At 39.1% G+C, this 21637-nt stretch overlaps 1 protein-coding gene across 4 annotated transcripts in view; it reads right to left on the reverse strand.

Moving 5' to 3' along the window:
- Positions 1 to 21637, reverse strand: part of PARD3B (par-3 family cell polarity regulator beta) — a 416855-nt gene that overhangs the window by 39281 nt on the left and 355937 nt on the right. For all 4 annotated transcript variants that reach the window (XM_069022266.1, XM_069022270.1, XM_069022267.1 and 1 more), the window contains one exon: positions 11946 to 12081. In XM_069022266.1, coding sequence (XP_068878367.1) covers positions 11946 to 12081 — 136 coding nt within the window. The remainder of the gene's footprint in view (positions 1 to 11945; positions 12082 to 21637) is intronic.

Genomic DNA, 21637 nt, shown 5'->3' on the forward strand with positions numbered 1-21637 from the left:
GAAGCCAGAACTGCAAAGTGTTTTTTGCACAGCCCCACAAAGAAAATACTCTGCTTTCTGAACCCTCACTCTGCAAACTCCCGATCCCTGGTGCTGGAGGACTATGGTTTCCTTTGACCAAGCAAAATGAGATCATTTCCTGGCCTGTGTCTGTCTCTGTGGGTGGCTTCCTTTTCCATTAGTTGTATAATATGTTTTGGTTAATTCTATCTCTTAATTGTCTTTAATGAGCACCAGATTTGCAACACCCTCACTTGCAAACCTATTTTGAAATGTAGAAGCAAACAGAAGTTTCCCTTGAGTTGAGAGAAAATCTTAAAAGCAGCAAAACAAAAAACCAAAAACCCACAGCACCCATCAGCATTGATTCTTTCCTACTACATGGAGGCATTTCAATTGCTCTTCCCCTGAACCAGGCCAATGTAATTAATCTCTTCCCAGCCACTAAAGAGAATAACTTAACCTGTCACAGAGATACACTTGTGATGCAATATACAGCATACTAATCCATATGTGTGGATACGCTTCTAAAGCAGGTCTTCTTTAGTTGTTCTACAATACTGTGTGTAATTCCTCTCCCTCTACGAAACCAGTACTCTGCTTTAGCCTGTTTGAAACGAAGCTGCTTCTTGTTCCTCCCAGTCTTGCATTCTTTGCTTCTCTCCTCACTGTAATTAGTTTACAAGACTACTTATCCAGATGATTACTGCTTTTAAATGACAGTCATCTTTTCTTTTACTCCAGTACATTGCTGTGTATCATTTTGTCTTGCTATCTGAATACCCAGTTCTCTAAAGCATTTTCTCATTATGTTATCTCCTGATATAAGGCATTTTGAAATACTTCATGAGAGACATTGTATGAAGTGAATTGAATTGAATCTTCTCTCAAAGTCAGGAGCTTTCAGCATCTTTCTCTAGCTAAGTCAGCAGAGTTTTTGGCACCAATGCCAGGGTGTAATGGCCATGCTTTGCAGCTCAGCTATGAGCTTGTGCCCTTTTTAGGGAAAATGAAATGACAGTGTCAGTACCTGGAAAGCAAACAGAGGACAGATCAATATTTCCATTTATGATGAGGATGGCAAAATGAAAATGTTTGGTGTATTTTTGAGTGTTTTAACGCACACACTGAGATAACACTGTGTCTACCTACATCTGGTGTTGGTGCTGAATGTGCACGCAGGGGGTATATGCATGTGTATGTCAGGGAAGAAAAGAGGGAGGGAAGGGGGAAATAGCAGGGCATGGAACTAAATTGCAGAGCAAGTAGTGGAAATAGACAGTGAAAAGCTTCCTGCAGGCAGGCGGCTTCACAGGGGAGAGCAAGCCTTTCACTGTCTATAAAATCATGCCTTGCTGGAGGTCCTCAAGAGTAGAAGGGGTAGCAGCACCTAGAGGCACTAAATCTCTCACTGTTGTATTATTGCATTCTATGCACTTAGCTACTGTAAAAACCAGCACACTGCTTCAAGAAAAGAAAAGGAGGAAGAAAGGAGAAAATTACCAAAGGGAAGAAGAAGAAGGCGGTAATAAAATTGGAAAACAACCCCCTGCCACAGGTCTCCCCAAGAATACTTCACATCAAAGAAAAACTGCAGAGTAAATCGTCACGGAGTTAAAAGTTAACTTCAACTCCTTCCATTGTGATTTGACACCACTATGGAACAGTACTCCTAGAATTTGAATGGTTAGTCTGTAGCACAGGGTATTAAATCCACCTTAATCCTGTTAAACATGGATGCCAATAAAGAGAGGCACTCTCTCAATGGCATTGTGACAAAAGCTCTCCACACTGCAAATTCAATATGGTTAACAAAAAAAAAAAAACCAAACCCCAACCCCCCCCAAAACCTGGATTAATACTGAGCAAACAACATCAGCATAAGCAGGCTTAGAGACAGGAATTGCTTTCCATATGCTATGGCATCAGGTTCCTCCGGATCTTCAGATACCAGTCTGTAAATGTTACAGACATTGTTTCTCCTGCTTGCAACTGCTGTTGGGTGGTGACCTTCTTTGCTTACTGATACCAATTTAGCAGTTGGTACAGTTTTTCTGTGATTTGGTACTGTCTGTTGTTTGCTGGTACCAGATGGATACCAGATGGGTAACTGTGGGCAATGGTTCCTCTGTGTTCCAGTCCCAAAAATCACTGCCTATAGGGTCAGTCTTGTCAGTTGACTCCTAAGTGGCACTTCAAAGCAGCATTCTGAAAAACCTCAACATCTGTTCCTTACTCCTAATGACCTTAAAAAAATGTTGCAGACATACTTTCCTTTATCCAGGAGTTACCGTGCATCTGCAGGAAAAATACAACCTTACAGATGCTCACAGCCATCAAACTCACTCTCGCTAATGGCAGCTCCAGGAGCCACCACCTCAACTCTGAAAGTCAGCACCAAATGTGAAGCATAATCAATATATTCTTTTCCGTGGTAGCTCCAAAATGTAGGAGTTCAGAGATATTTCAAGGCATTTTTCAAAAAAGTACTTTCAGCAGTGAAGTGAAAGAACAAGAAAAAATAAAAAAGTGGCTTTGAAAGGCAGCAGGGATACCTGAGGGCTAAGTTTAAAGCATGGAGGGAAAGCAAGAAAAGATAAAGTGATGGAAGAGATCTGTTAACTATTAATTTCTGATTGGTCTTTCAAAATGTTGACCTAGTTGTCAAACTATAGACAGGAGCTGAAAGGTCAGTTAATGAGTTGAATATTGCCTATTGCAGTTACCTCCTATGTTATTCCATACAATTGCCTTTGTTTCTAAGAAGGGAAAAAAAAGTTGATTTAGGACAGTACACAAGCATTTTGGTAAATTCTCTATATGTACTAGAGCAGAATGCTGTCTACAGAAAAATACAGCTGACATCAAAGCATGTTCCCCACCCCCTGTCTTGCTTCATGGAGAAGTTATGATAAACAGGTTATGTGTTCCCTAAGGTTACCATGGAAACTCTTTCTTTTCAGGCCATCATTTGCAAAGGTAAAATTTGCATTAAAATGTGATGGAATTTGATTTTGTGCATGTGTGTGTGAAACTCAAGTGGGGTCATGCTACCAGGCAGTATAGTTGTTATTTCAAACCCAGGAGCATACGCTTAAGGGAGAGATCTATTAATCCGTGTAAACACCTCAGTGACCAAATTACAGTTTAATTGCTAACTTGACAGGTATCTTCCTAGCAAATTAAGAGAAATACATTAAAAATTAGCTTCAAACACAAATGTAAATGTTCATACTGATCCACTGGTGGGTATCACTAGATAGCGTTTTGCTAAATTCCCCTATAATCATTCCACAGGAAAGATTGAATTTAGATTGCCATAATGACTTTGTTTTGATGATGGCAGACCAGAGATGGAAGGCACAGGCATGTATTTCAAATTATAAATTTTTATTTTATCTTGAAGAAGTTATCATCAAATTATGACCTATAGAATATAATTTAATATAACCGTGCTTACTGCATTACAAGAAACTCTTGAATCCAAGTGACTCCCTTCATTTTGAGTCACATAGTAACTTCAACGTCAAAATTTCACTCTAGCTATCTGCTACTCTAACTTTTCTTGGAATAGCTGATGGTGTAAAGCATACACCTGATCCAGGCTTCCCCAGGTTCCTTCAGAGCTACTGCCCTTGTTTGCTGTCAGGTGCAGCACTGGCATTCCTAACACAGAAGGGCATTATTTGTAATAGTAATTTTGACAGTCATTACTCCAGCCTAGCAAGAAAACAGACGAATAGACTAAATCTAGAAAGATCTAACAGTTGATGACCAGACTGAATTGCAGAAGAGATACCAGTATTTGTCCTCCTGCTCAGTAGTACACATTCACAACTTACATGCTGAACTTGATATACTACTTTATGAAATCTATGCTACTCTGGGCCACTGGATTATTCACATATTATCTGTCCTGAACAGCAGGACACCCTTGGAGGCAGTGGGGTCAGAACTCATATTTCTGCTTGCAAGGCAGACATTCCAATATCACCTGGATTACAGAAGACTCAGTATCTCCAATCATTCAGGACTTATGACGTACCATTCAGCTGGAATGACTCTACTTAATATTGGGCAACATGACATTTAACACAGCAGTCAGGCCATTTGATGAGGAAAAAGCAGCAAAAACACAGGCAGCAGTATGTGTTGTGCTTGCTTTCTTAGTGTTTAGTGTCAAAAACACTTGTTCAACATAAAAAAAACCTCTATTTGTGTCTCAAAACACACACACACAAAATCAAATCAAAATCATCTCTTCAGATTAGGTTGCATGGTGCCATTCTGACTTGGGAAATTTCTGCTTACAAATTCAATGTAGTAAACCAAGCAAGAACACTAAAGAAGTTTTAAAAAACCAAATGCAAACAAAGATTAAATTGATTACTAACTTTTGCAGAACTCAAAACTCAGCACATTTGATAGAAGAAATGTATTCCTGTCAGATTCTGCACGGAGCAAGAAGGAAGATGTTACTTCTCCCTTTTCCAGTGTTTTTTAAGACTCAGGGCTGAACATTGAAGAGAGCTGGCCTTGAGCAGAACAGTCAAAGTTATGTACAGCACCAGCCTTATGGGATAAATGCAGCTCTCTTTTTTCATATTTTGTACTTTATTTTAATGCAGTCTTGATATTAGATTAGCATCTGCACTACAGACCTTAGACTGGGAACTAATAAAGTTATCCACCCAATCTCCCCATGTCTGAGTCACTGACTTTCTTTTTCATTTTAAATAATTATAACGTCGCCTGTTTGTTGAGAAAAATAGGGCCTTTATATATTCACAGATAATTGCTTATACCCAGCACCCAGTGATACATTCTAATTACTTTTCACACCTTGGCTGTGAAAAAATCTTGAACTTTTTAGCTTTTTTTTAACTGCAAGACAACAATGTAGCCAGAGCACTGACACCCTGACTGCTGAAGCTGCACCTAGGATGAAATTTAACAACCAGTTCTGCTAAGGCATTTTGCAGTGAGGAACTTCAGCAAAACTCAAGAAGACCCAAGGCCTCCACCTCAGATCTTGCACTGCAGTAATGAGAAGTGCTGCACAGTTATACAACAGAAGAACTCAATCCAGAAATCAAACGTAATGAAAAGTCCATTATTTCAGTTGGCTTCTGTCACATACTTAACCATAACAAATACAAGATCTGGGCTCTCTAACAGCCTCAATGACACAGTTGTATTACTTGACCCAGCTTCTTTCAAGCTCAACCCGTGACTCCCAAGTTCTGCACACACTGGGCAATCTTTGCTGTTTGCCTCACTGAGGTCATTCTGCTTTCCCGGATCTTCAATGGACAAATTTTGCAGTCCTTTGTCCAAAGCACTCTGTTTTCACAGGATATTATCCCTAGCAGGCAGAGCTGGACAGTGACCAGCATCTTCAGGCAAGGGGGTGCTGTCTGGCACAACAGTAGGCAGGCAAGTCTTTGGATCATTGGTATGTTTTAGGGAAGAGATTTCTTTTTAATCAGCAACACTGAACATGAACATGACCCAGGGAAATTAAGTTGTAAGAACTGAAAAAGAAGTCAACCATGTCAGCATCTACTTGACAAATGCACCGGATACCTGGTAGTAAAGGCCAAAGCTTGTGCCTAAAGGGGGTCAGGTTTGAGGCCTGAGTTCAGGCCTGATCCAGTAAATACCTAAGTGTTTGCTTAGCTTCAGACATGAATTTCAGTGGCATTACAGACTTGTAATTAAAAGAGTGTTTTAACTGAGGCCCCCTTCCAGAAGGTGAAGCAGGCCTCTTACTAATGGCCTGAGGAAGAGGAGGTCAATTTTAAAAGGAAGCCTACTTTCCACTCTCCCTTATAGTCAGACCCAGGAGCAGCTGTATTTGATTCTATTGGTGTGTGGGGCACTGAGCTGCTGGGGCTTGGGACCAAGCTGTCACAGAGAAGTATCACTGGGGGTAAGTAAGGGAAAGCTCAGGGTGCAAAGTACTGGCTTTGGCAGCCCCACGTGCCAAGGCTCGGTGTTAAAATCTCAGTCCTCTTCCAGCTTCTCTGTGTGACGCCGGCCTGAGATTTGGCAGAGTGTGCACACATGCTCAGGGAAAGTGGCCACACAGTCCCCTGCCTACAGAGTGACCAAGTAGACAGAAACTTGTTGAAGCCTATACTGGCAGGAGCTTGCCAAACCTGAAGCAAAGACCCAGCTACTACTGAGAACTGAAGTCAAGCCAGGTTACAGCCTAGCTCCAAAAAGGTTATTTGTGCTCATTTTCTGTGCCCCACAGAATAAAAAGCCCACAGACAAAAGCTGCAGAGCTGTGGACTATGTGCTCAAACACAGTAACTGTTCAGCATATTAAACAGCATGAATTGCCTGCTCACAAACTCCCCTCATCAATATAATTATCAGTTAGAGATTTGTTTCTTGCCTCCCTTAACATATTGGCAAATTAAGCAAAATATATACGATGGAAAACCTCTAGGGCCTTTCATATCATATCAAGTTGATCCATGGCAGCTGTCATGATCTTTGCAATGCCCTACTCAAATCCTCCATTTGGGCAATATCAGAAGAACCTATCCTAACTGCAAAGGACATGATTGCTGGCACATTTGGAATCTCTCAGTACTGTGAGCCTGCAAGGACAGCCACAGCCTGGCAGCACCACACGTTTTGGTCTGATTTCTTTCAACAACTTGTATGAAGTAAGAGAAATGCTTAGTGTTTGTCTTCCTCAGAATCACCCCCCTGCACTGAAAAACAGCAAAACCCAGCTATATGCTGGGGCACCTTGTGGAATAGATGGCATGAGGTATTTCTGGAATTCACATAATATTGTAGGGGATAAACAGTACCAATGAGCTCTGGTAAGATGACATATGGCACCAGAACTGTTTCCCCTGGTAAATGAGAGCATGGACAAAGTGTATGCACGAAGACATGAGCATTTCAGATTCCCCTCTGGTTCAGATAATCTGTGCCAAATCTAACCTTTGTATAAGTAGGAATGATTCCAAACAAGTTATAGAAGTCACTCCTTATTACTAGTATTAATGGAATTGAGTTTGGCTCTCCTTGCATGTGCCATTTGGAATAGTTTATTTTTCACATGAGGTTTGGCAGGGATTTCTCCCAAATAATTTCCCCCCAAAACTACCCCCAAAAGCTGGCCAGTTTCAGAATTGCTCTTAGTTAGAACAGCTCTGTACAATACATCCCAATCTGAAACTTTCATTAAGCAGAGACAAGTTGGGGCCATAAAAAATTCTCCATCAGTAAGTTGATCATACATTCTAATAAAATGTGTTATGTACTCTCTTAATTAGTATTCTAACAAAAAATACTTCTGATCTGTATTTTTTAAAGCAGCTATACTTTAAATAAGTTATTGTATTTTTCTTTTTATTTAATGTTTTCTACTAATAGTCTGTGGACTCAGAAAGTCTGGAATTTGCATCAGTTTCTGCTATATGGTTTCACATAAAATTGTCAGCTTCTCCCATTGCGCTAGAAGATAGGAATGTTACTATTCTAGAAGCTGGAATTCTGGTTTCTAACCATAGTCCAACACAAATGTTTGTGTGTTTTAGGAACCTAACCTATTTGAAATACAACATCCTGAACCTGGAATTAATTGATCATGAAAAGTACAAACAGCTCCTTATTCATCCTGAAGGAAGCGCAGAACCCTTTGACACATTATGGAAAAATAATGCAGTTATTAATGCTCCTTTCTTTGTTCTCGTTGAGTTTTAGGCTTGGAATCCTGCCAGGCACACAATAAAGTACATGGCCTTTAACACACACAGGCATGATTCTTCTTTCCTACTCTCAGCTGGGAACTGACAAAACTCAGTACATTACAGGTTTCTTTCAATTGAAATGTCCACAGCCAGTATCCAGAGACAGGTTTTCTTGTATCTTTAGGTTATTTACAAGCTTGCAAATCTGATCTGCAAATAAGGAAATGGCTTTTAGAACCAGTTAACCCAAGGTCCCGTACGGTGAAGCTGATGTGGTCACTAACAGGTGAAGAACTGTTTGCAATGTGGCCAGTGTTACATGCAGTCCTTGAGTGTACATTAAAAAGATAAAGTTTCAAGGATTTACTGCCATCCTGAAGGAAAGAATTGATGTTTTAAGTAACTGGATTTGCACAAAGTCTGTAAGACAATCCAAGTAAATCCTCAAATAGATGATTAATTCCTCATTATTTAAATGCCCTTAAATACAAGTGCAGATGCTAACTGCATGGCTCCATCTTGACAGCTCCTTAGCTATTTCTCATGATCTGCTATTAGGCTGTGACTCTAAAGCCCTGAAAAAGACTGTCCATGAAAAAGCCTTCCAGCTTCCTAGAGTGACTAAGTTCTTGCAGCTTATTCTTACACAGTTCTTTCAGGGTATGACTGATACTGCAGCTATGATAATAGTACATAAACATCTGCCTCATTTGGGAGATCCGGATTAGGTTTTTATTGGGTATGTTCATGAGTGCTTTGAGTATCTGATGTCGCACTAAGACATGAGCATGTATGCACATGCCTAAACCCTTTTTAGAGCCGATACATCCCAATATTCCCTAGCTGTCAGAAAATTTTAGGGTAATCTCATTTTACACCGACAACAAAAGGTATTCAATTTCCTAGACAATATTTATACTTATCAGCCTGTCCTTTTGCTAACCAGCTGAGGTTTACTTTAAGCCTTGTGATCCACCATACAGAATTTGGTTTATCACTTATACTAGTTATAAACCTCAAAAGAGGGGGTGGGTGATGGGGGAGAAAAAGTCCAAAGGATGCAAAACTTGACAACAAACCAAAGCACAATGAAACTAGAAAAGAATTTTAAAGGGTCTGGCTCTATAGCAGAGACAGTGCTATATACATTCGTCTGTTTATGAAGACACACTAAACTGAATTATTCAGTTCCTTACAAAAAGAAAAGGAACAGACTGTGGGGAAGAGAAAGCAGAATGAAGGCGCAAGAGAGCAAAAAATTCATCCAGCAACAGATGAGAAGGACAGAGGAGAATTGGAAAATGGATGCAGGGGGGAGGAATGGATGATGAGAGAATAGCAGGCCTATTTAAAATGAATTTTTGACCTTATTTTTAAAACATTTATGGATCCCAATTGCCTGTCATGAGATCATTTTCCCTTACAATGCTAGCTTTTCAGCCGGCTCTGCACTTTAACTTGATTTATCCCACTTAAAAAAAGTAGATTGTTAGAAGTACCCCTTCTATTAGAAATTCTGTCCCACTACAGTGTCAGCTAAAGGCCACTTGTCAATGTCAGCTTTATCAGATAGAAATTTGCCTCATGAGTTCTCAGATACTATTTTGGAGGACAAGACCCAGGGTCCATTTTTGAGGCTGCTGATTTGCGATGGGATAGTGTCTTCTCTAATTATCCTCTGCTTTTCCCAACTTATCTGCATGTTTCGTGAGATGGTGGGAAGCGATTACAGCAGCTGCTGCACATTAGAAAGACATCTTATAGGAAAGTTGGCTTAGGTAAAACAGTTGACTGAGAAAAGTAAGGAAAGGACTAATTGAGTCTTAAAAAGACCCAGCATTTCTTTTCCAGCTGCAGCTTCCCTGGTGCCATAACTTCCGGTGTGAAGAAAGAAAACTTCTACCAGAAGGTTTTCCTCCTCCTCCTCAGCTGTCTGTTGTCTCTTCAAAGAAAGACTTGACATCCTGAAGATTAGAGTAAGTTTTTATTTATTCACAATTATGCAATTAAGCATCAGCATGTCTCTTCACTGATAAGTAAAGGTGGAAAAAAATCAGCTGTTGTTCAATCTGTGTTACCACAGTACTGCTGAGGGTCAGCTGCCCAAGGTGGGAATGATGGCATTGCTTACAAACTATCTTGAGGACTCTCCTGGCAAGATGTTTTGAGACATCTGTTTTCTTTTTAATATTTTGATTCTATTTTTGTTCTTTCTTTTCCATCTCTGTAGATTTTAACACAGGTATTTTAAGGGTAAAACTACACGCAGGAGTAGAACTTTCAGCCATGAGTCAAAAGAGAGCAAGCTGTGGCTGCAGTATTTTCAAGGCTTGAAGACTGTGCCTACGAAAGCACAGCTGGATGGATCAGTGGGTGATATTGTTGCAATGAAGAGACCAGAAGTCTTTGAAGTTTAGAAACCACTTCAACAAGAAGAACTGTTGCAGCAACAAACTTCAGAGTACCAAAGCCCTCAAGGTAAACTCTGATTTTTGAGCAGACTGTCGTTCCTCACAACGAAAGTATTTACAAATATTCTGCACCGGAAGGACAAAAAGCAACAACTCTGCTGCCACTATTACGAATCACTATTATTTCAAGATTTAGATAATTTAAGCACCCTTTCAGGTGCTTTGATTAAGAACAACATGCCTCATGGGAAAAGCAAAGCTTTGGAAATCAGTAATCTCTGGGCATTATACCTAACAGAAAAGGCTTAGAGAGGATTACCTAGAAGAAACCTTTGTGAATCTTGTGAAACCACACTGGATCATAAATCTCAACCTCATCTGAGCATTAATAAGGTTTTATCAGTTTCAGATAAGAAGTAGAAATCCTCAGGCTGCTAAAGAGGTAGCCCTGACCCAGTCTGAGGCCTGTCAGGACACTTACCACAACACAGAATTTCACCAGAAAGACACATTTGATGCATATTCTTATTTTAGTTTACAAAAGCAATTCAGAAGAAGAACGGAAGGTACATTGACTCACAAATTTGGGTCACAAAATTTAAGGCAGTGGATTAAAGTTAACTGCTCTAAGGAAAGAATTATTTCGCTGAAGATGACACTTTTGGTAATTGAATCAGAATAATATATACAACAACAGTTTTGGAATTAATGAACAAATACATATGATAATTTATGTAAAAAAACCCCTTTTAACTCTGTATCTCTCTGTGATTGCAATAAAGTCTAGTCTTGCCCAGGATTTTTTGTACTATAGTCCCAGTCATTGCAGATTTCACTTCATCATTCATACCGGTAGTCTGGAGACATTAAAACCAATGTTAGTTCAAACTTCAGATGTATATAGATTTTAAAGATTTTAACATAATTCTGTCTTTTTTTAAACTAAAATTTTGAATTTAGCATAAATTGCATTTTATCAAAGTTACATTTTTGAATGCTGGTTGATTATAATTACTTCTAAAGAGACAGAGTCCAAGTTCAAAACTTGCTCAGGCAGAGCTCTTGAGTACCCCTAGACCATGGCTGTTGCATTTATTTAACACATTCAAAAATCTGGCACTGTTGATTTAATCTCTGCTTCTTCTATAGGTTATAGGTTACTCTTCATTAGTGGGGAGAAGACATACTCCTCATATGTCTCTGTGTAGTGAGTCCTAGATGTAAAACAGGGAATAATACACCATGCCTGTAACACTTCTATAGAGTTTGTAGAATATTTTAATATCTTTTGATGGCAGAGGAACAAATTATTACATTTTTCACCTTTTAAAAGTTATAAAGGCTCTAACGTGGCCAGATTGCTACTGTCCCGTGTGCAGAAGGAAGGGTAGGACAGACATGCTTCTATTTCCTCCCTCTGACTTTGCAGCTAAGCACAGTGAAAGTCTGCTCTTCTAATGCTCTTGTTAGCATTGTTAGCAGAGAATTACTGGATGAACAGCCAGAGTACCATGAATCCATCCGAAAAGCCTTGATGTTACCACATGTGACAAAGTTTGGCAGTCACTCTCTATCTTGGGCTTAAAGGAGGAAATCTGGGCCTAAATCAAACACAGTGAACCGACAAGCTAATTTTAGCCAAGTTCTCAATAGTAACTTTTTCTTTGGTGGGCTGGCATGAAGGATTTCTCCATTCATATAAACTCCCTACATTCATGTTAAACTGATACAGGATTTCCAGAAAACACAAACAAATCAGCACCTTCTGCTAACTCTGAATGTTGCAAAAGCCCTTTGGATCCCATGGTGGACCTACCCAGAGCTGGTCGTAGTCAGAGAGCTGTGTTCTTCCCTCGTCGTCCTCATAGAAGGGCAAGCCCTCCCGCCTGGCCTGGTGGTACTCCTTCCGTAACCTCTGGATACGATCAGCATTCCCCCCACCTGTGCAGCCACTGAGGGGAAAAAAAAAATCTAAATAAAACTCCTATGAACACACATATCTGACACCAGGTACACACCCGAGACAAATTGATTATGTTTGATTTTCCTGATTTGCATAGTTCCCACTGGCCCATATCAGCCTTATTTTTGCTTTCTTATATTGACAAAGCTGCTAAAAGTGAACTTGATCCTTGTTTTTAAAAAAGGCTGTCCCTGTCCAAAGAACTTAACAATTCCTGTACAAGACAAGAGACAACAGATGGATGCAGACAGATGGGGGGGCACAAGAAAACTTTTAACATTCCTGTGAACAGCTATAAATGACTATCATATTTTAATAATAATAATGATGATGATAAGCTGACAAAAAATGTTTCCTTTTGCTCCCATGCTAAATGTGGAATTTCCCTAAAATTACATATGTTCTAGGAAAAGAATAAACTACTATTCACAGAGAAGCACAGGAAAGTTTCGGCTCATGAAAAAAACCAAACTCCCTCCCAATTATACAAAGAACTCAAACATCAGCCATGAAAATCCAGGGGAGGCAAGAGAGATGGGAAAGCCCACTATTAAATCTTGACACCATCTTTTTAAAGTGGTAATTAAACTGTAATTCACTTAGTAATCCACAAAGACTCACTTGTATGCAGGACTGCATACACTGAAAACTGCTCTGGTAAATCCAGTGGAGTTGCTTCGTTTATCAAGTTAAACACATGCCTTTCTGTGGGTTTTGACCCTAGTGAGCCTTCTAAAACCTTACAGCTGGGCTTGTACAACTGTGGAAGCTCAAGCTATAACCAGGAAGTATTAAATAAAATCCTGAAAATGGCTAAGAATTCAAAACCCTCTCGTCACATTTAAAATTAATAAATTAAAAGTTTCCTGCAGCTACTTCCAGCCCTGCTGTAGTCAGCACTGGGGTGAGTGCTGACTGTATAGCTAAGTAGCATTTACTGGCATTCACAGGGGATTATTAATTATACAATTAATTTGTGGCTGCTCCTAAACTCAAACCATTGTTATTGCAGCACATCATCATATATTCTCTTAATCTACAACCTTAACTCTGCCTCACCACCAGTGGACTACAGACACAGAGATTTATTCACCTGAGCACAGACTCAGTGGAGTAGCTTGCTACATCGCACTCCACTATGAGTATGCCAGAATCTAGGGAAGCCTTTCATAGGATTTGCATAGCAAACTGAATTTGGACAGCACATACAAAATATTGGACATAAACCCATGAGTTCAATAATACTTAGCTTCTAGTATCTATCAGCAATCTAGACTGGTTGGAAATTAACTACCAATTAAGAGAAATTCCATGTAGGCTGCAAATGCAACTAAATATGCAGTCACAATTGGAAATGTTTACTTGAGGCATCAGTGTGTTTCCATGAAAAATCAAATGACTTCCTTTCCTGAAGCCTAAGTTATCCATCCACTCTACAAAGTCCCAGAGGTTTCAAGCTTCTCTGGCTGACTTACTGAAATCTTCCAGAGCATATGAAATTTTTCTCATGATCTGCCAAGACAGTGCAGAAAGCTTGCATACACTCTGTGGACTACTGAGGGGAAAAAAAAGTATATTCCCTCTTCACCTTTATTCCTTCCACAGATAAATGCCTCTATTCCTTGCATGAATTCTTGTCAAATAGTGGAGAACTATTTCCAGTTTGCAAAACACTGAAACTGAGGTCTAGCTAATGGGGACTATCACTCAGAACAGTGAAGTTTGGTCCATAGCTCATGAGCAGTACAATACCTGTGAAATCCCCTGACATTACTTGTGAGTACAGATAACATGTTTAATGAGGGCTGCTAACATACAGATAAGGCCTAAAGTATAGTCCCTGTTGCTTTGCCAACAACATTGCCCAAAGCAGCACTAGCTAGGAGGGAAATACTGAAATACAGGCAATAGGTCTAGTTTGATTCCAGCCAATCTGGCTCCCTGCAGCTCTCTGCAAACTGTATAGCACCTGTCACCAGTAGTCTAATGGCCACATACCCACTTTCTACCTCTAGGCAGTTGTGTTGAAGAGGCAATCTGAAAATACCACACACATTGGGTTTTCTCCCCCCTTTTAAAGTTAAATCTGAGATTAATACATTTTAAGAGATAGTAACAGGAGCCTGTGCTCTACTGACTGTAGATCTCTAGTAGGTGAACTTCCCTCTGCTCAAACCCTTTGAGCCAGCAAGTGGAAGTGGTGCTGCAGAGTTCAAGCTGATTATATATATTACAAGACAGGGCTTGACAGATTTTGCTTTGGCAAACCTCTGCCACGCAGTATTAAGCTACAAACCCTAAGCATGAGAATGAGTAGGAACATTTGAATGAAAGATAGCAGCACATGGAAAGTTATCCATCTGGATTAGTGTGAAAACACAAGCATAATCTCTGTGGAAACAAGCAGCTCCGTGAAGTCTGATTTCCTGTGCTTCTCTCCTGTGGGTTCTCTTGTGTCTGATAATGGTTCACACTGCAGTGTTTCCACTGAATGAATGCAAGAGCATTCATCTGGGCCTCTCTAGCAGCCTGCTTATTTTCACTTTGTGAAGCTTTGTGTTCCAGTATCTCTTGAACATCAAGTCACCCATCAAGTCTGGTCAAAAATGGCCAGCAGGTTCCGAATGTGTTAGAAAAGTGAAGGGGACAGGTAGGAAGAGGGTTGGGTCAGTACATCTGCTTCATATTTTCAGGATACAGTTAAAGTGCCAGATTTTTTTTTTTTCTCCACCAGTTTTTAGGCACAAATGTAAAAGACACTGGCTTTTGAAAGAGCTGCATTCTATCTTACCATGAAAGTTTTACCCACTCCTGAGTAAAGTGAGATAAATATGATGCCCTGTGCAATGCTCATGAAACAGTTCTGAATTTCAAGTTGGCTCCTGACAATTATGTGAATATATGAACCACATTCAAACTCACCAGATGAATTCAATCAGCACTGTGCAAATATCGCATACATAATCTATTAGTTTACCCCAAAGAAACTGAAGCATTGAATTCAAGCAGAATGAAGTCATCAGTAATAAAAAAAAGAAACCGATAAGGCAATATTAAAAAAAACCCAACACAATATTCCAAGATTTGCAGAGAAGATCATACATTGACTGTAAACTATTCTCCCCTCTGTCTATAAATACATAATTAAAAAATATTGGTTTGATCAGATAGTGGTTCTCAGACAGGGAAACAGCAGATGAATACCAGTTCAAATGTTTCAGATGCATGACTATTTATACTGAAAAGGGACCTGAACTTATAGATGAAATATAAAAACAATGCTCCAATCAAAGTCAGCTTACATTAAGGACACTTATTGAAGCTTTTCAGCAAGCCCAGTAAGTATAGCAGACAGATTTCTTTTACAGTAGCTTTACATTTAATGCAGTGCTCTCTCCTTGAGGAGATATAAATATTACAGTCATCATATCTACAATTTTGTGCACACTTGTTTCCCTGACATGGCTCTGGAGCCATGCTACACATCCTTAAGAGAATCATGCAACCACACATTTATCATTCCCTCCACCATCACATGTTCCCAAGATCCAACATTTAATCTATTCATGGGCTTCTCTGTGTCGTAAGACTGAGAGAACTGTTCACTCTGCATTTTCCAATTGATTTCAGAATGATTTCCTAAAATTGTGCTACGTGTAAGGAGACTGATTCAGAAGCAGCTGATACTGGGAAGTTTTAAAATAATGTCTCCGTGTAGGAATAAATCTCTGAGAAACTTCAAAAAGAATTGTGAAGACTCAGGTGCTGATTTCAGACAATAGTAACAAAATATGCCCAAAATCCCAAGCCATAAACAAGTTTAAGAAAAGTTCAACAGTTCTTCCAGTAAGATGCACACACTGCAAGGGTTTTTTTGGAAACAGAAAAGAAAAAAAACTCTTAATGTGAGCATTCAAAAGAGGAAAAAGCACATTCCTGACAGTCATTCTATAGTTTTGTTAAATACAGTCCTTAAAACCAAAGCTTTCTTCTGCCTTGGGAGAAGGATAAAAACAAGTCTGTGCTATCGTTCTAACCCACATGAACGTTCTAGTCCAGCTGCTGGGGCTGTACCACCAACTGGGTAAAGAATTGCCAGGAATCACCCTCCCCGGGCCTGCACCTGTCAGAAGCACCACGCAGGGCCCACCTTGCCCACTGTGACTGAAAAGGGACTGGCTTCGAAACAGCCTCTCAACTGATACAGCTGGAACAGACATCCCAATACAAAAAGGGAACCATAATGTAGCAGAGACTGAGCTTCAAGCTCTCTGACATTATTTAAACTATGACTGTGAAATTTCACCCCATCATCTCTGAAAAGAGAGATGAACAAGCACCACAGCAATAATATCATATATCCAATATGACAGACTAGGTTTTTTCCAAAGAATCAAAACACCATAATCAGTATTAAATATGTATGGCTCAGGTTTTGCACAGTAAAATCTCCTGTGTTCTTCCTCTGAGTTGCTAATCTGGATTTCCATCATTCAAGTTAAAATGACATTTTTTAAATTAGTGAGTTACTGCAGCTTTCTTGATAATACAAAATTAAAAACAAGTGTTGCACATATGAAGTAAGATGAACCACTTAAAGCTATATATAAACATACATATAAAGAGGCAATAAACATTTTGTTTCCAGTGGTTTTCCTAAACACATCATTATTGCACAGGGCTTTTTTGCCAGCCACTTCTTTCAAACACTGATTTCACCCAGCTGACTGTCAGCCCCCTAAGCAAATAACTGGTGCTTCCAAGTTAAAATAAAACAAAACAAGCAAACAAAAAAAGAAGAAAAAGGAAAATTATTCTTTTAGAGAATTTTCTATTAACAAACAAATCCAAGACAAAATATGATTCGCAGACTCTAAAGAATGGACAATCTTCCATTCACGATCTGCTAAAAAACAAAACTAATTTTACATACTGAAAGGAACACAGTGGCATACAAAGATATACAGTATAAGGGTGTCCAACAGAGCATGTAAGAGTATCTTTCATTTAGGGTAAAACTTCCATTTTGAAGTTATAATAAATAAATATTTGAGTAAGTTACTCTTTCAGTTCCAGCCCTTGCATTTCTACCCTGAAGTAGAAAGTATCTTCATTGCTTATGAAGGTACTTCTGCAACCTCAATAGGAAGAAGGAATAAAAAGAATGGTGGGAAGCGATAAAAAGAAAATCAATAGTAAGAACATAATTCTACAATATTTCAGCTTTCATCTTTGTCACCACCAAGAGAAAGAGATTTTAGAGAGAAATGAACATTTGTTGTTTTCATATGCACTTGAGTAAGGAAATGGTATTGTGAGGAAAGACTGGTCAGAAATGCCTTGCTGACATCACTGATATTGCCTTGCAGGTTCAGGAATCACCTTTGATGTTCAGTCAAAGCCAGCCTGGGTTTTGACTACATACATCCACACTGAGGACCCAAGTTAAGAATGACATCTTTCTAGGAATTGGAACCATGCATATGGCTTTATTGGTTTCCACAACACTGGCTTTCTTGCTCTGGGCAGGAATACACTTGATGTATACGCAGTTACTGTCTTTCTCAGTGGAGAGGGGCTCTACAAGGACACTTGATTTGGACACTGGGGCAAAGTAGGTAGACTTTGAGTCCTGTTCCATTTAGGCAGGACTGTCTGAGAAGGTCGGCTCAGAGGGACTGATGTGAGAGGCATTAGATGGATGAGTTTCTCTCTATATAAATACATATAAAGAATCATAAATAAGCTGCAGAAAAACAAATTACACTGAAGAAGCTATTTATACTTATTTGAACCTGTATATTAAAGTCCCTGAATCTTAATCTGTTTTACAATATTTTAAAAAATCATAACTGTGCTTCAGTGGAACATACGCTGTCACCTTCCAGTTCTTTAGGCTAACATAAAAGCAGTACAACTACTTCTGTCCAAAAGGTCAAAGCCTCCTAGGGCAGCACATGACTACCATTTGTCTGGATGTAAATTGAGTCCTATTGACCCTGTAACATCACTGCTGACCTCTTGACATTAGGAGCTTAGTGGAAAGAGAGATGATGATATTCTCAGGTTCCTACACACTCATTAGGAAGAAAGAAGGAAAGAAAACCTTGCATGATATGAATTAGCGACGTCATTAACCTTTTCTTTCCCCAAATAGCTCACAATATGTTTACAGAAGCCTCAAAAGAACCATTTGAAGATTCAGACCAACAGATTTGTATCACTTTCAGTTTTTCCAAACTGTTTATAAAATATCTCTCAGTGGCTTGACACAAAGCAACTTTTTATGTTTCCCTCCCTTCACATGACATAGAACACCTTTTCCTGTTTGTCATGGCAGACGGCCTAGACATTCAAATGAGCATCATCTTTTCAAACCAGCCACTTCTCATCTCCATTACTCTCCTTTATAACTTATAGTTGACTGCTGCTGGCCAGGAATAACGGGAGGTATAGCCTAATTTGTTGTTTTATGGAAACAAAATTGGCATACTGAGATTTAACTTCACTGCAAGCAGATATGGTATATGCTACTCTAACAGAAACACATTATTTGCAATCAAGTAGAAAGAGAAAAAGGCAGACATTTTCTTCTTTGTAGCCAGATTGTCATCTTCATTTCAAAGAAAGGTCATTTTTTTCCCTTTTCTCTGCTCAATGTATTGTGCCTCATCAAAGAAGGCAATCACCAGACCTTAACTAATAATAAAAAAAAGATGCCTTTCCAGTTCAGGCTGGTTAATGGCAATGTCTGTTTCTGGCATGGGACCAGTCTACTGCTGTCTTGTTGATGTGAGATGTGCACTTGTCTCTGAAGGGCTAGGAAAGCAGGGAGATTAGGGACTCGGCTGCTGACAACAACCAAACTCTCTATAAACAATACACAATGAAAATAATGAAAAACAGATTTTCCTGGTATTTTCAGTAGCCTCTAGACAATGCAACAGTTTCTGGTTTCTTCACTAAAGATGATATCAATTATGCCTTTTATCCATCATGCAGAAGTCACGTGTGAGGCATAATTGAAGGCCTTCTCTCCAAGGTAATTTCATCTGGATTTACACGGCAAAGTACTTAAATTGCCTTTTTTGGCACTTTGTATTACAACACAGCTTGGGAGGGGGTATTTTACTTCACTGATGTAAAGCAGCTGGCATATTTAGAATAGATAGGTCACATCAACACAGAGCAGATTTTTCAGCCCTCCAAATTCCATTTACAGCAGCTTTAACAATTCAACAAAGCAAACACTGAATGCTAAACTCCAGTGTAGAAATGTAACAGCATTTCTTAAAAACTATCACACCTGCCTGCAACTGACAGCTAGGTTTTTTTCACTTATAGGCTATTGCTTTTTGCACTACCGTTTATTAAACTTATCACTAAAGCTGAAATAATAACTGCTTTACAAACTTCCAATGAATTAGCCATTAAGAAGTCCCTCGGGAATTCTCTTTACCACACACAAAGCAAAAGCAGGAGGGAGAGAAGGTGACAATTCAGTGCAGTCTTCATTTCTGCACTCCCTTGTGAAAGAAGAATTGAGGATCTAAGAATTCCTTCACAGTAGATGCCACTGCCCATGTTCTAAAACATATTTTGTTGAAAATTTCAAAGCCCAGAGTAACTATCCATTTTCTCTCAGAAATTACTTCTCCAAGTTTCACACTAGAGACTGTATCATCTGCTCTTCGTTACATACATGCCAGTCTACGCCACTGGCAGAGTGGCAGCAACTAATCTAATCCTCTGTGTGGTTTGCTTTTTTAATACCTGGCCTAGCTAGAGAGGAGGTAGAGAACTCAACCTCAACCAAAAACAAAAACAAAAAAGTTCTCTGTGTCTGTAATTCTGCGACAGATATAGCTTACATTTTAAAAATAAAAAAGAATTCCCATCATGTGCAAAGCATCAGGGAAAAGCACAGCTCTCAGAGCCAAAACACATCCTTACTATAAAGTTGGCATTTTTGGGGTGTTTTTAATGAATGGTCACTACAAGGATAACATTAATCCAGCGTTAGGACTTTTACAGGAAAAAAAAAACAAATGTAATTTATCATTTTTAACTGTCAGCTGCATTTCTAACGCTTTAAAAGCTGTAGCTTCCAGCAGCCTTTTGTCTTTCTGCCATGGCAGGAATATCTTGGACAGCTGTAAGAGCTTTGTAAGCTATCTTTCTCAAAATCCATTAGCTAATTCAAGGAACCTAATTAGAGCTGCCATTTTGATGGAGCATATTGAATGCTCTGTATAAACTAGTAACACCATCAATGTTTATTAAAAATTGCAAGAACCAAAGCTCTCCATTCCATATAAATATTAATGGACAGATACACAATACTTATTAAAATATAGACAGCATTATGACCACAGAAATACACACAGGTATAGTATACTTACAACCCCGTGTGATGCATTTACTCACAAAGGCTGAAGTACAGAAGCAAAACCTAGGGACAATTTTACACAAACTGTTGAAAATTGACCAGCTTCCATTTACACTATCCTTATGTGCATTAAGGGAAGCAAAGCACACTAAAGATGATTTGTTTCTTGTGTTTTTTCTGAGTAGTGTGCTGATAATTTAGAGTGCATTTTGAGCTTACCTCAAGAATGCACTCCAGCTGGAACCATTTTATAGCTCCTCTTAAACCAGCCACTCCAATCACTGTACTTTGTAGACATTTACACATACTCCAGTACTATACTGTTTAAGGGTATCCAAAGATTCAAAGGGAATTTGCTCTGTAGAGTTAAAACTCAAATTCTGCTGTAGACAGCAACAAAGTTGGTGAAAGGAGCCAGACATCTGGAGCAGTGCTTTCCTACTTTCTGCTGTGTAAAGGGCCAACCATAATGAAAAAACAGCTCACAGACAACGATACAACACATGAAATACTGACCATTCTAAGAACATATCAGAGACCTAATTAGGTTAGGCTGTACAAGCATATGCCTTTGGCTGCAGAAATAAAAAAGTTTTCTGGCTACTTCACAGCTTTGTTTTTAACTTGATACTTCATAAATGGAACTGCAGAAAACCTCATATGTTACCATTTCAATCTGACATCCCCTTTCATATGCATCTAACAATGTCTGGATTCTATTTATATGTACAACTAAATATACGTGCATAGAAAAATCATCAGATTTGCTACAGAAAGACAGCAGATGCTCTTATTAAGCCACTGGCACATGCAAGGTGAAGCATGTCAGCCTGGTACAGAAAGCATTTAATACTCCAACTACAAGCTAAAGAAAAGCAAAGACAACAAATGAAATGATTTCTAAGGCACTTTGCTAGCTGTGAGTGCAAGGCACAGCAAAACGAAAGCACTGCTGAGCATGCTTGAATGACTCTTGTAACACATGGGGCTTCTTGCAGAGGGGTATAATCCATACACACTCTTCAGAACATCCTAACTCCAGTGCCATGATCTAAAGCTCACTTATTCAGAGTATATACTAAAATGACACATGAAACATTTAACAGATGTGCAAGAGAAACAGGCCTAGTTATATTTTCTACACTGTAATAGTGCA

The sequence above is a fragment of the Aphelocoma coerulescens genome, chromosome 7, assembly GCF_041296385.1.
Source record: "Aphelocoma coerulescens isolate FSJ_1873_10779 chromosome 7, UR_Acoe_1.0, whole genome shotgun sequence".
NCBI classification, from domain to species: Eukaryota; Metazoa; Chordata; class Aves; order Passeriformes; family Corvidae; genus Aphelocoma; species Aphelocoma coerulescens.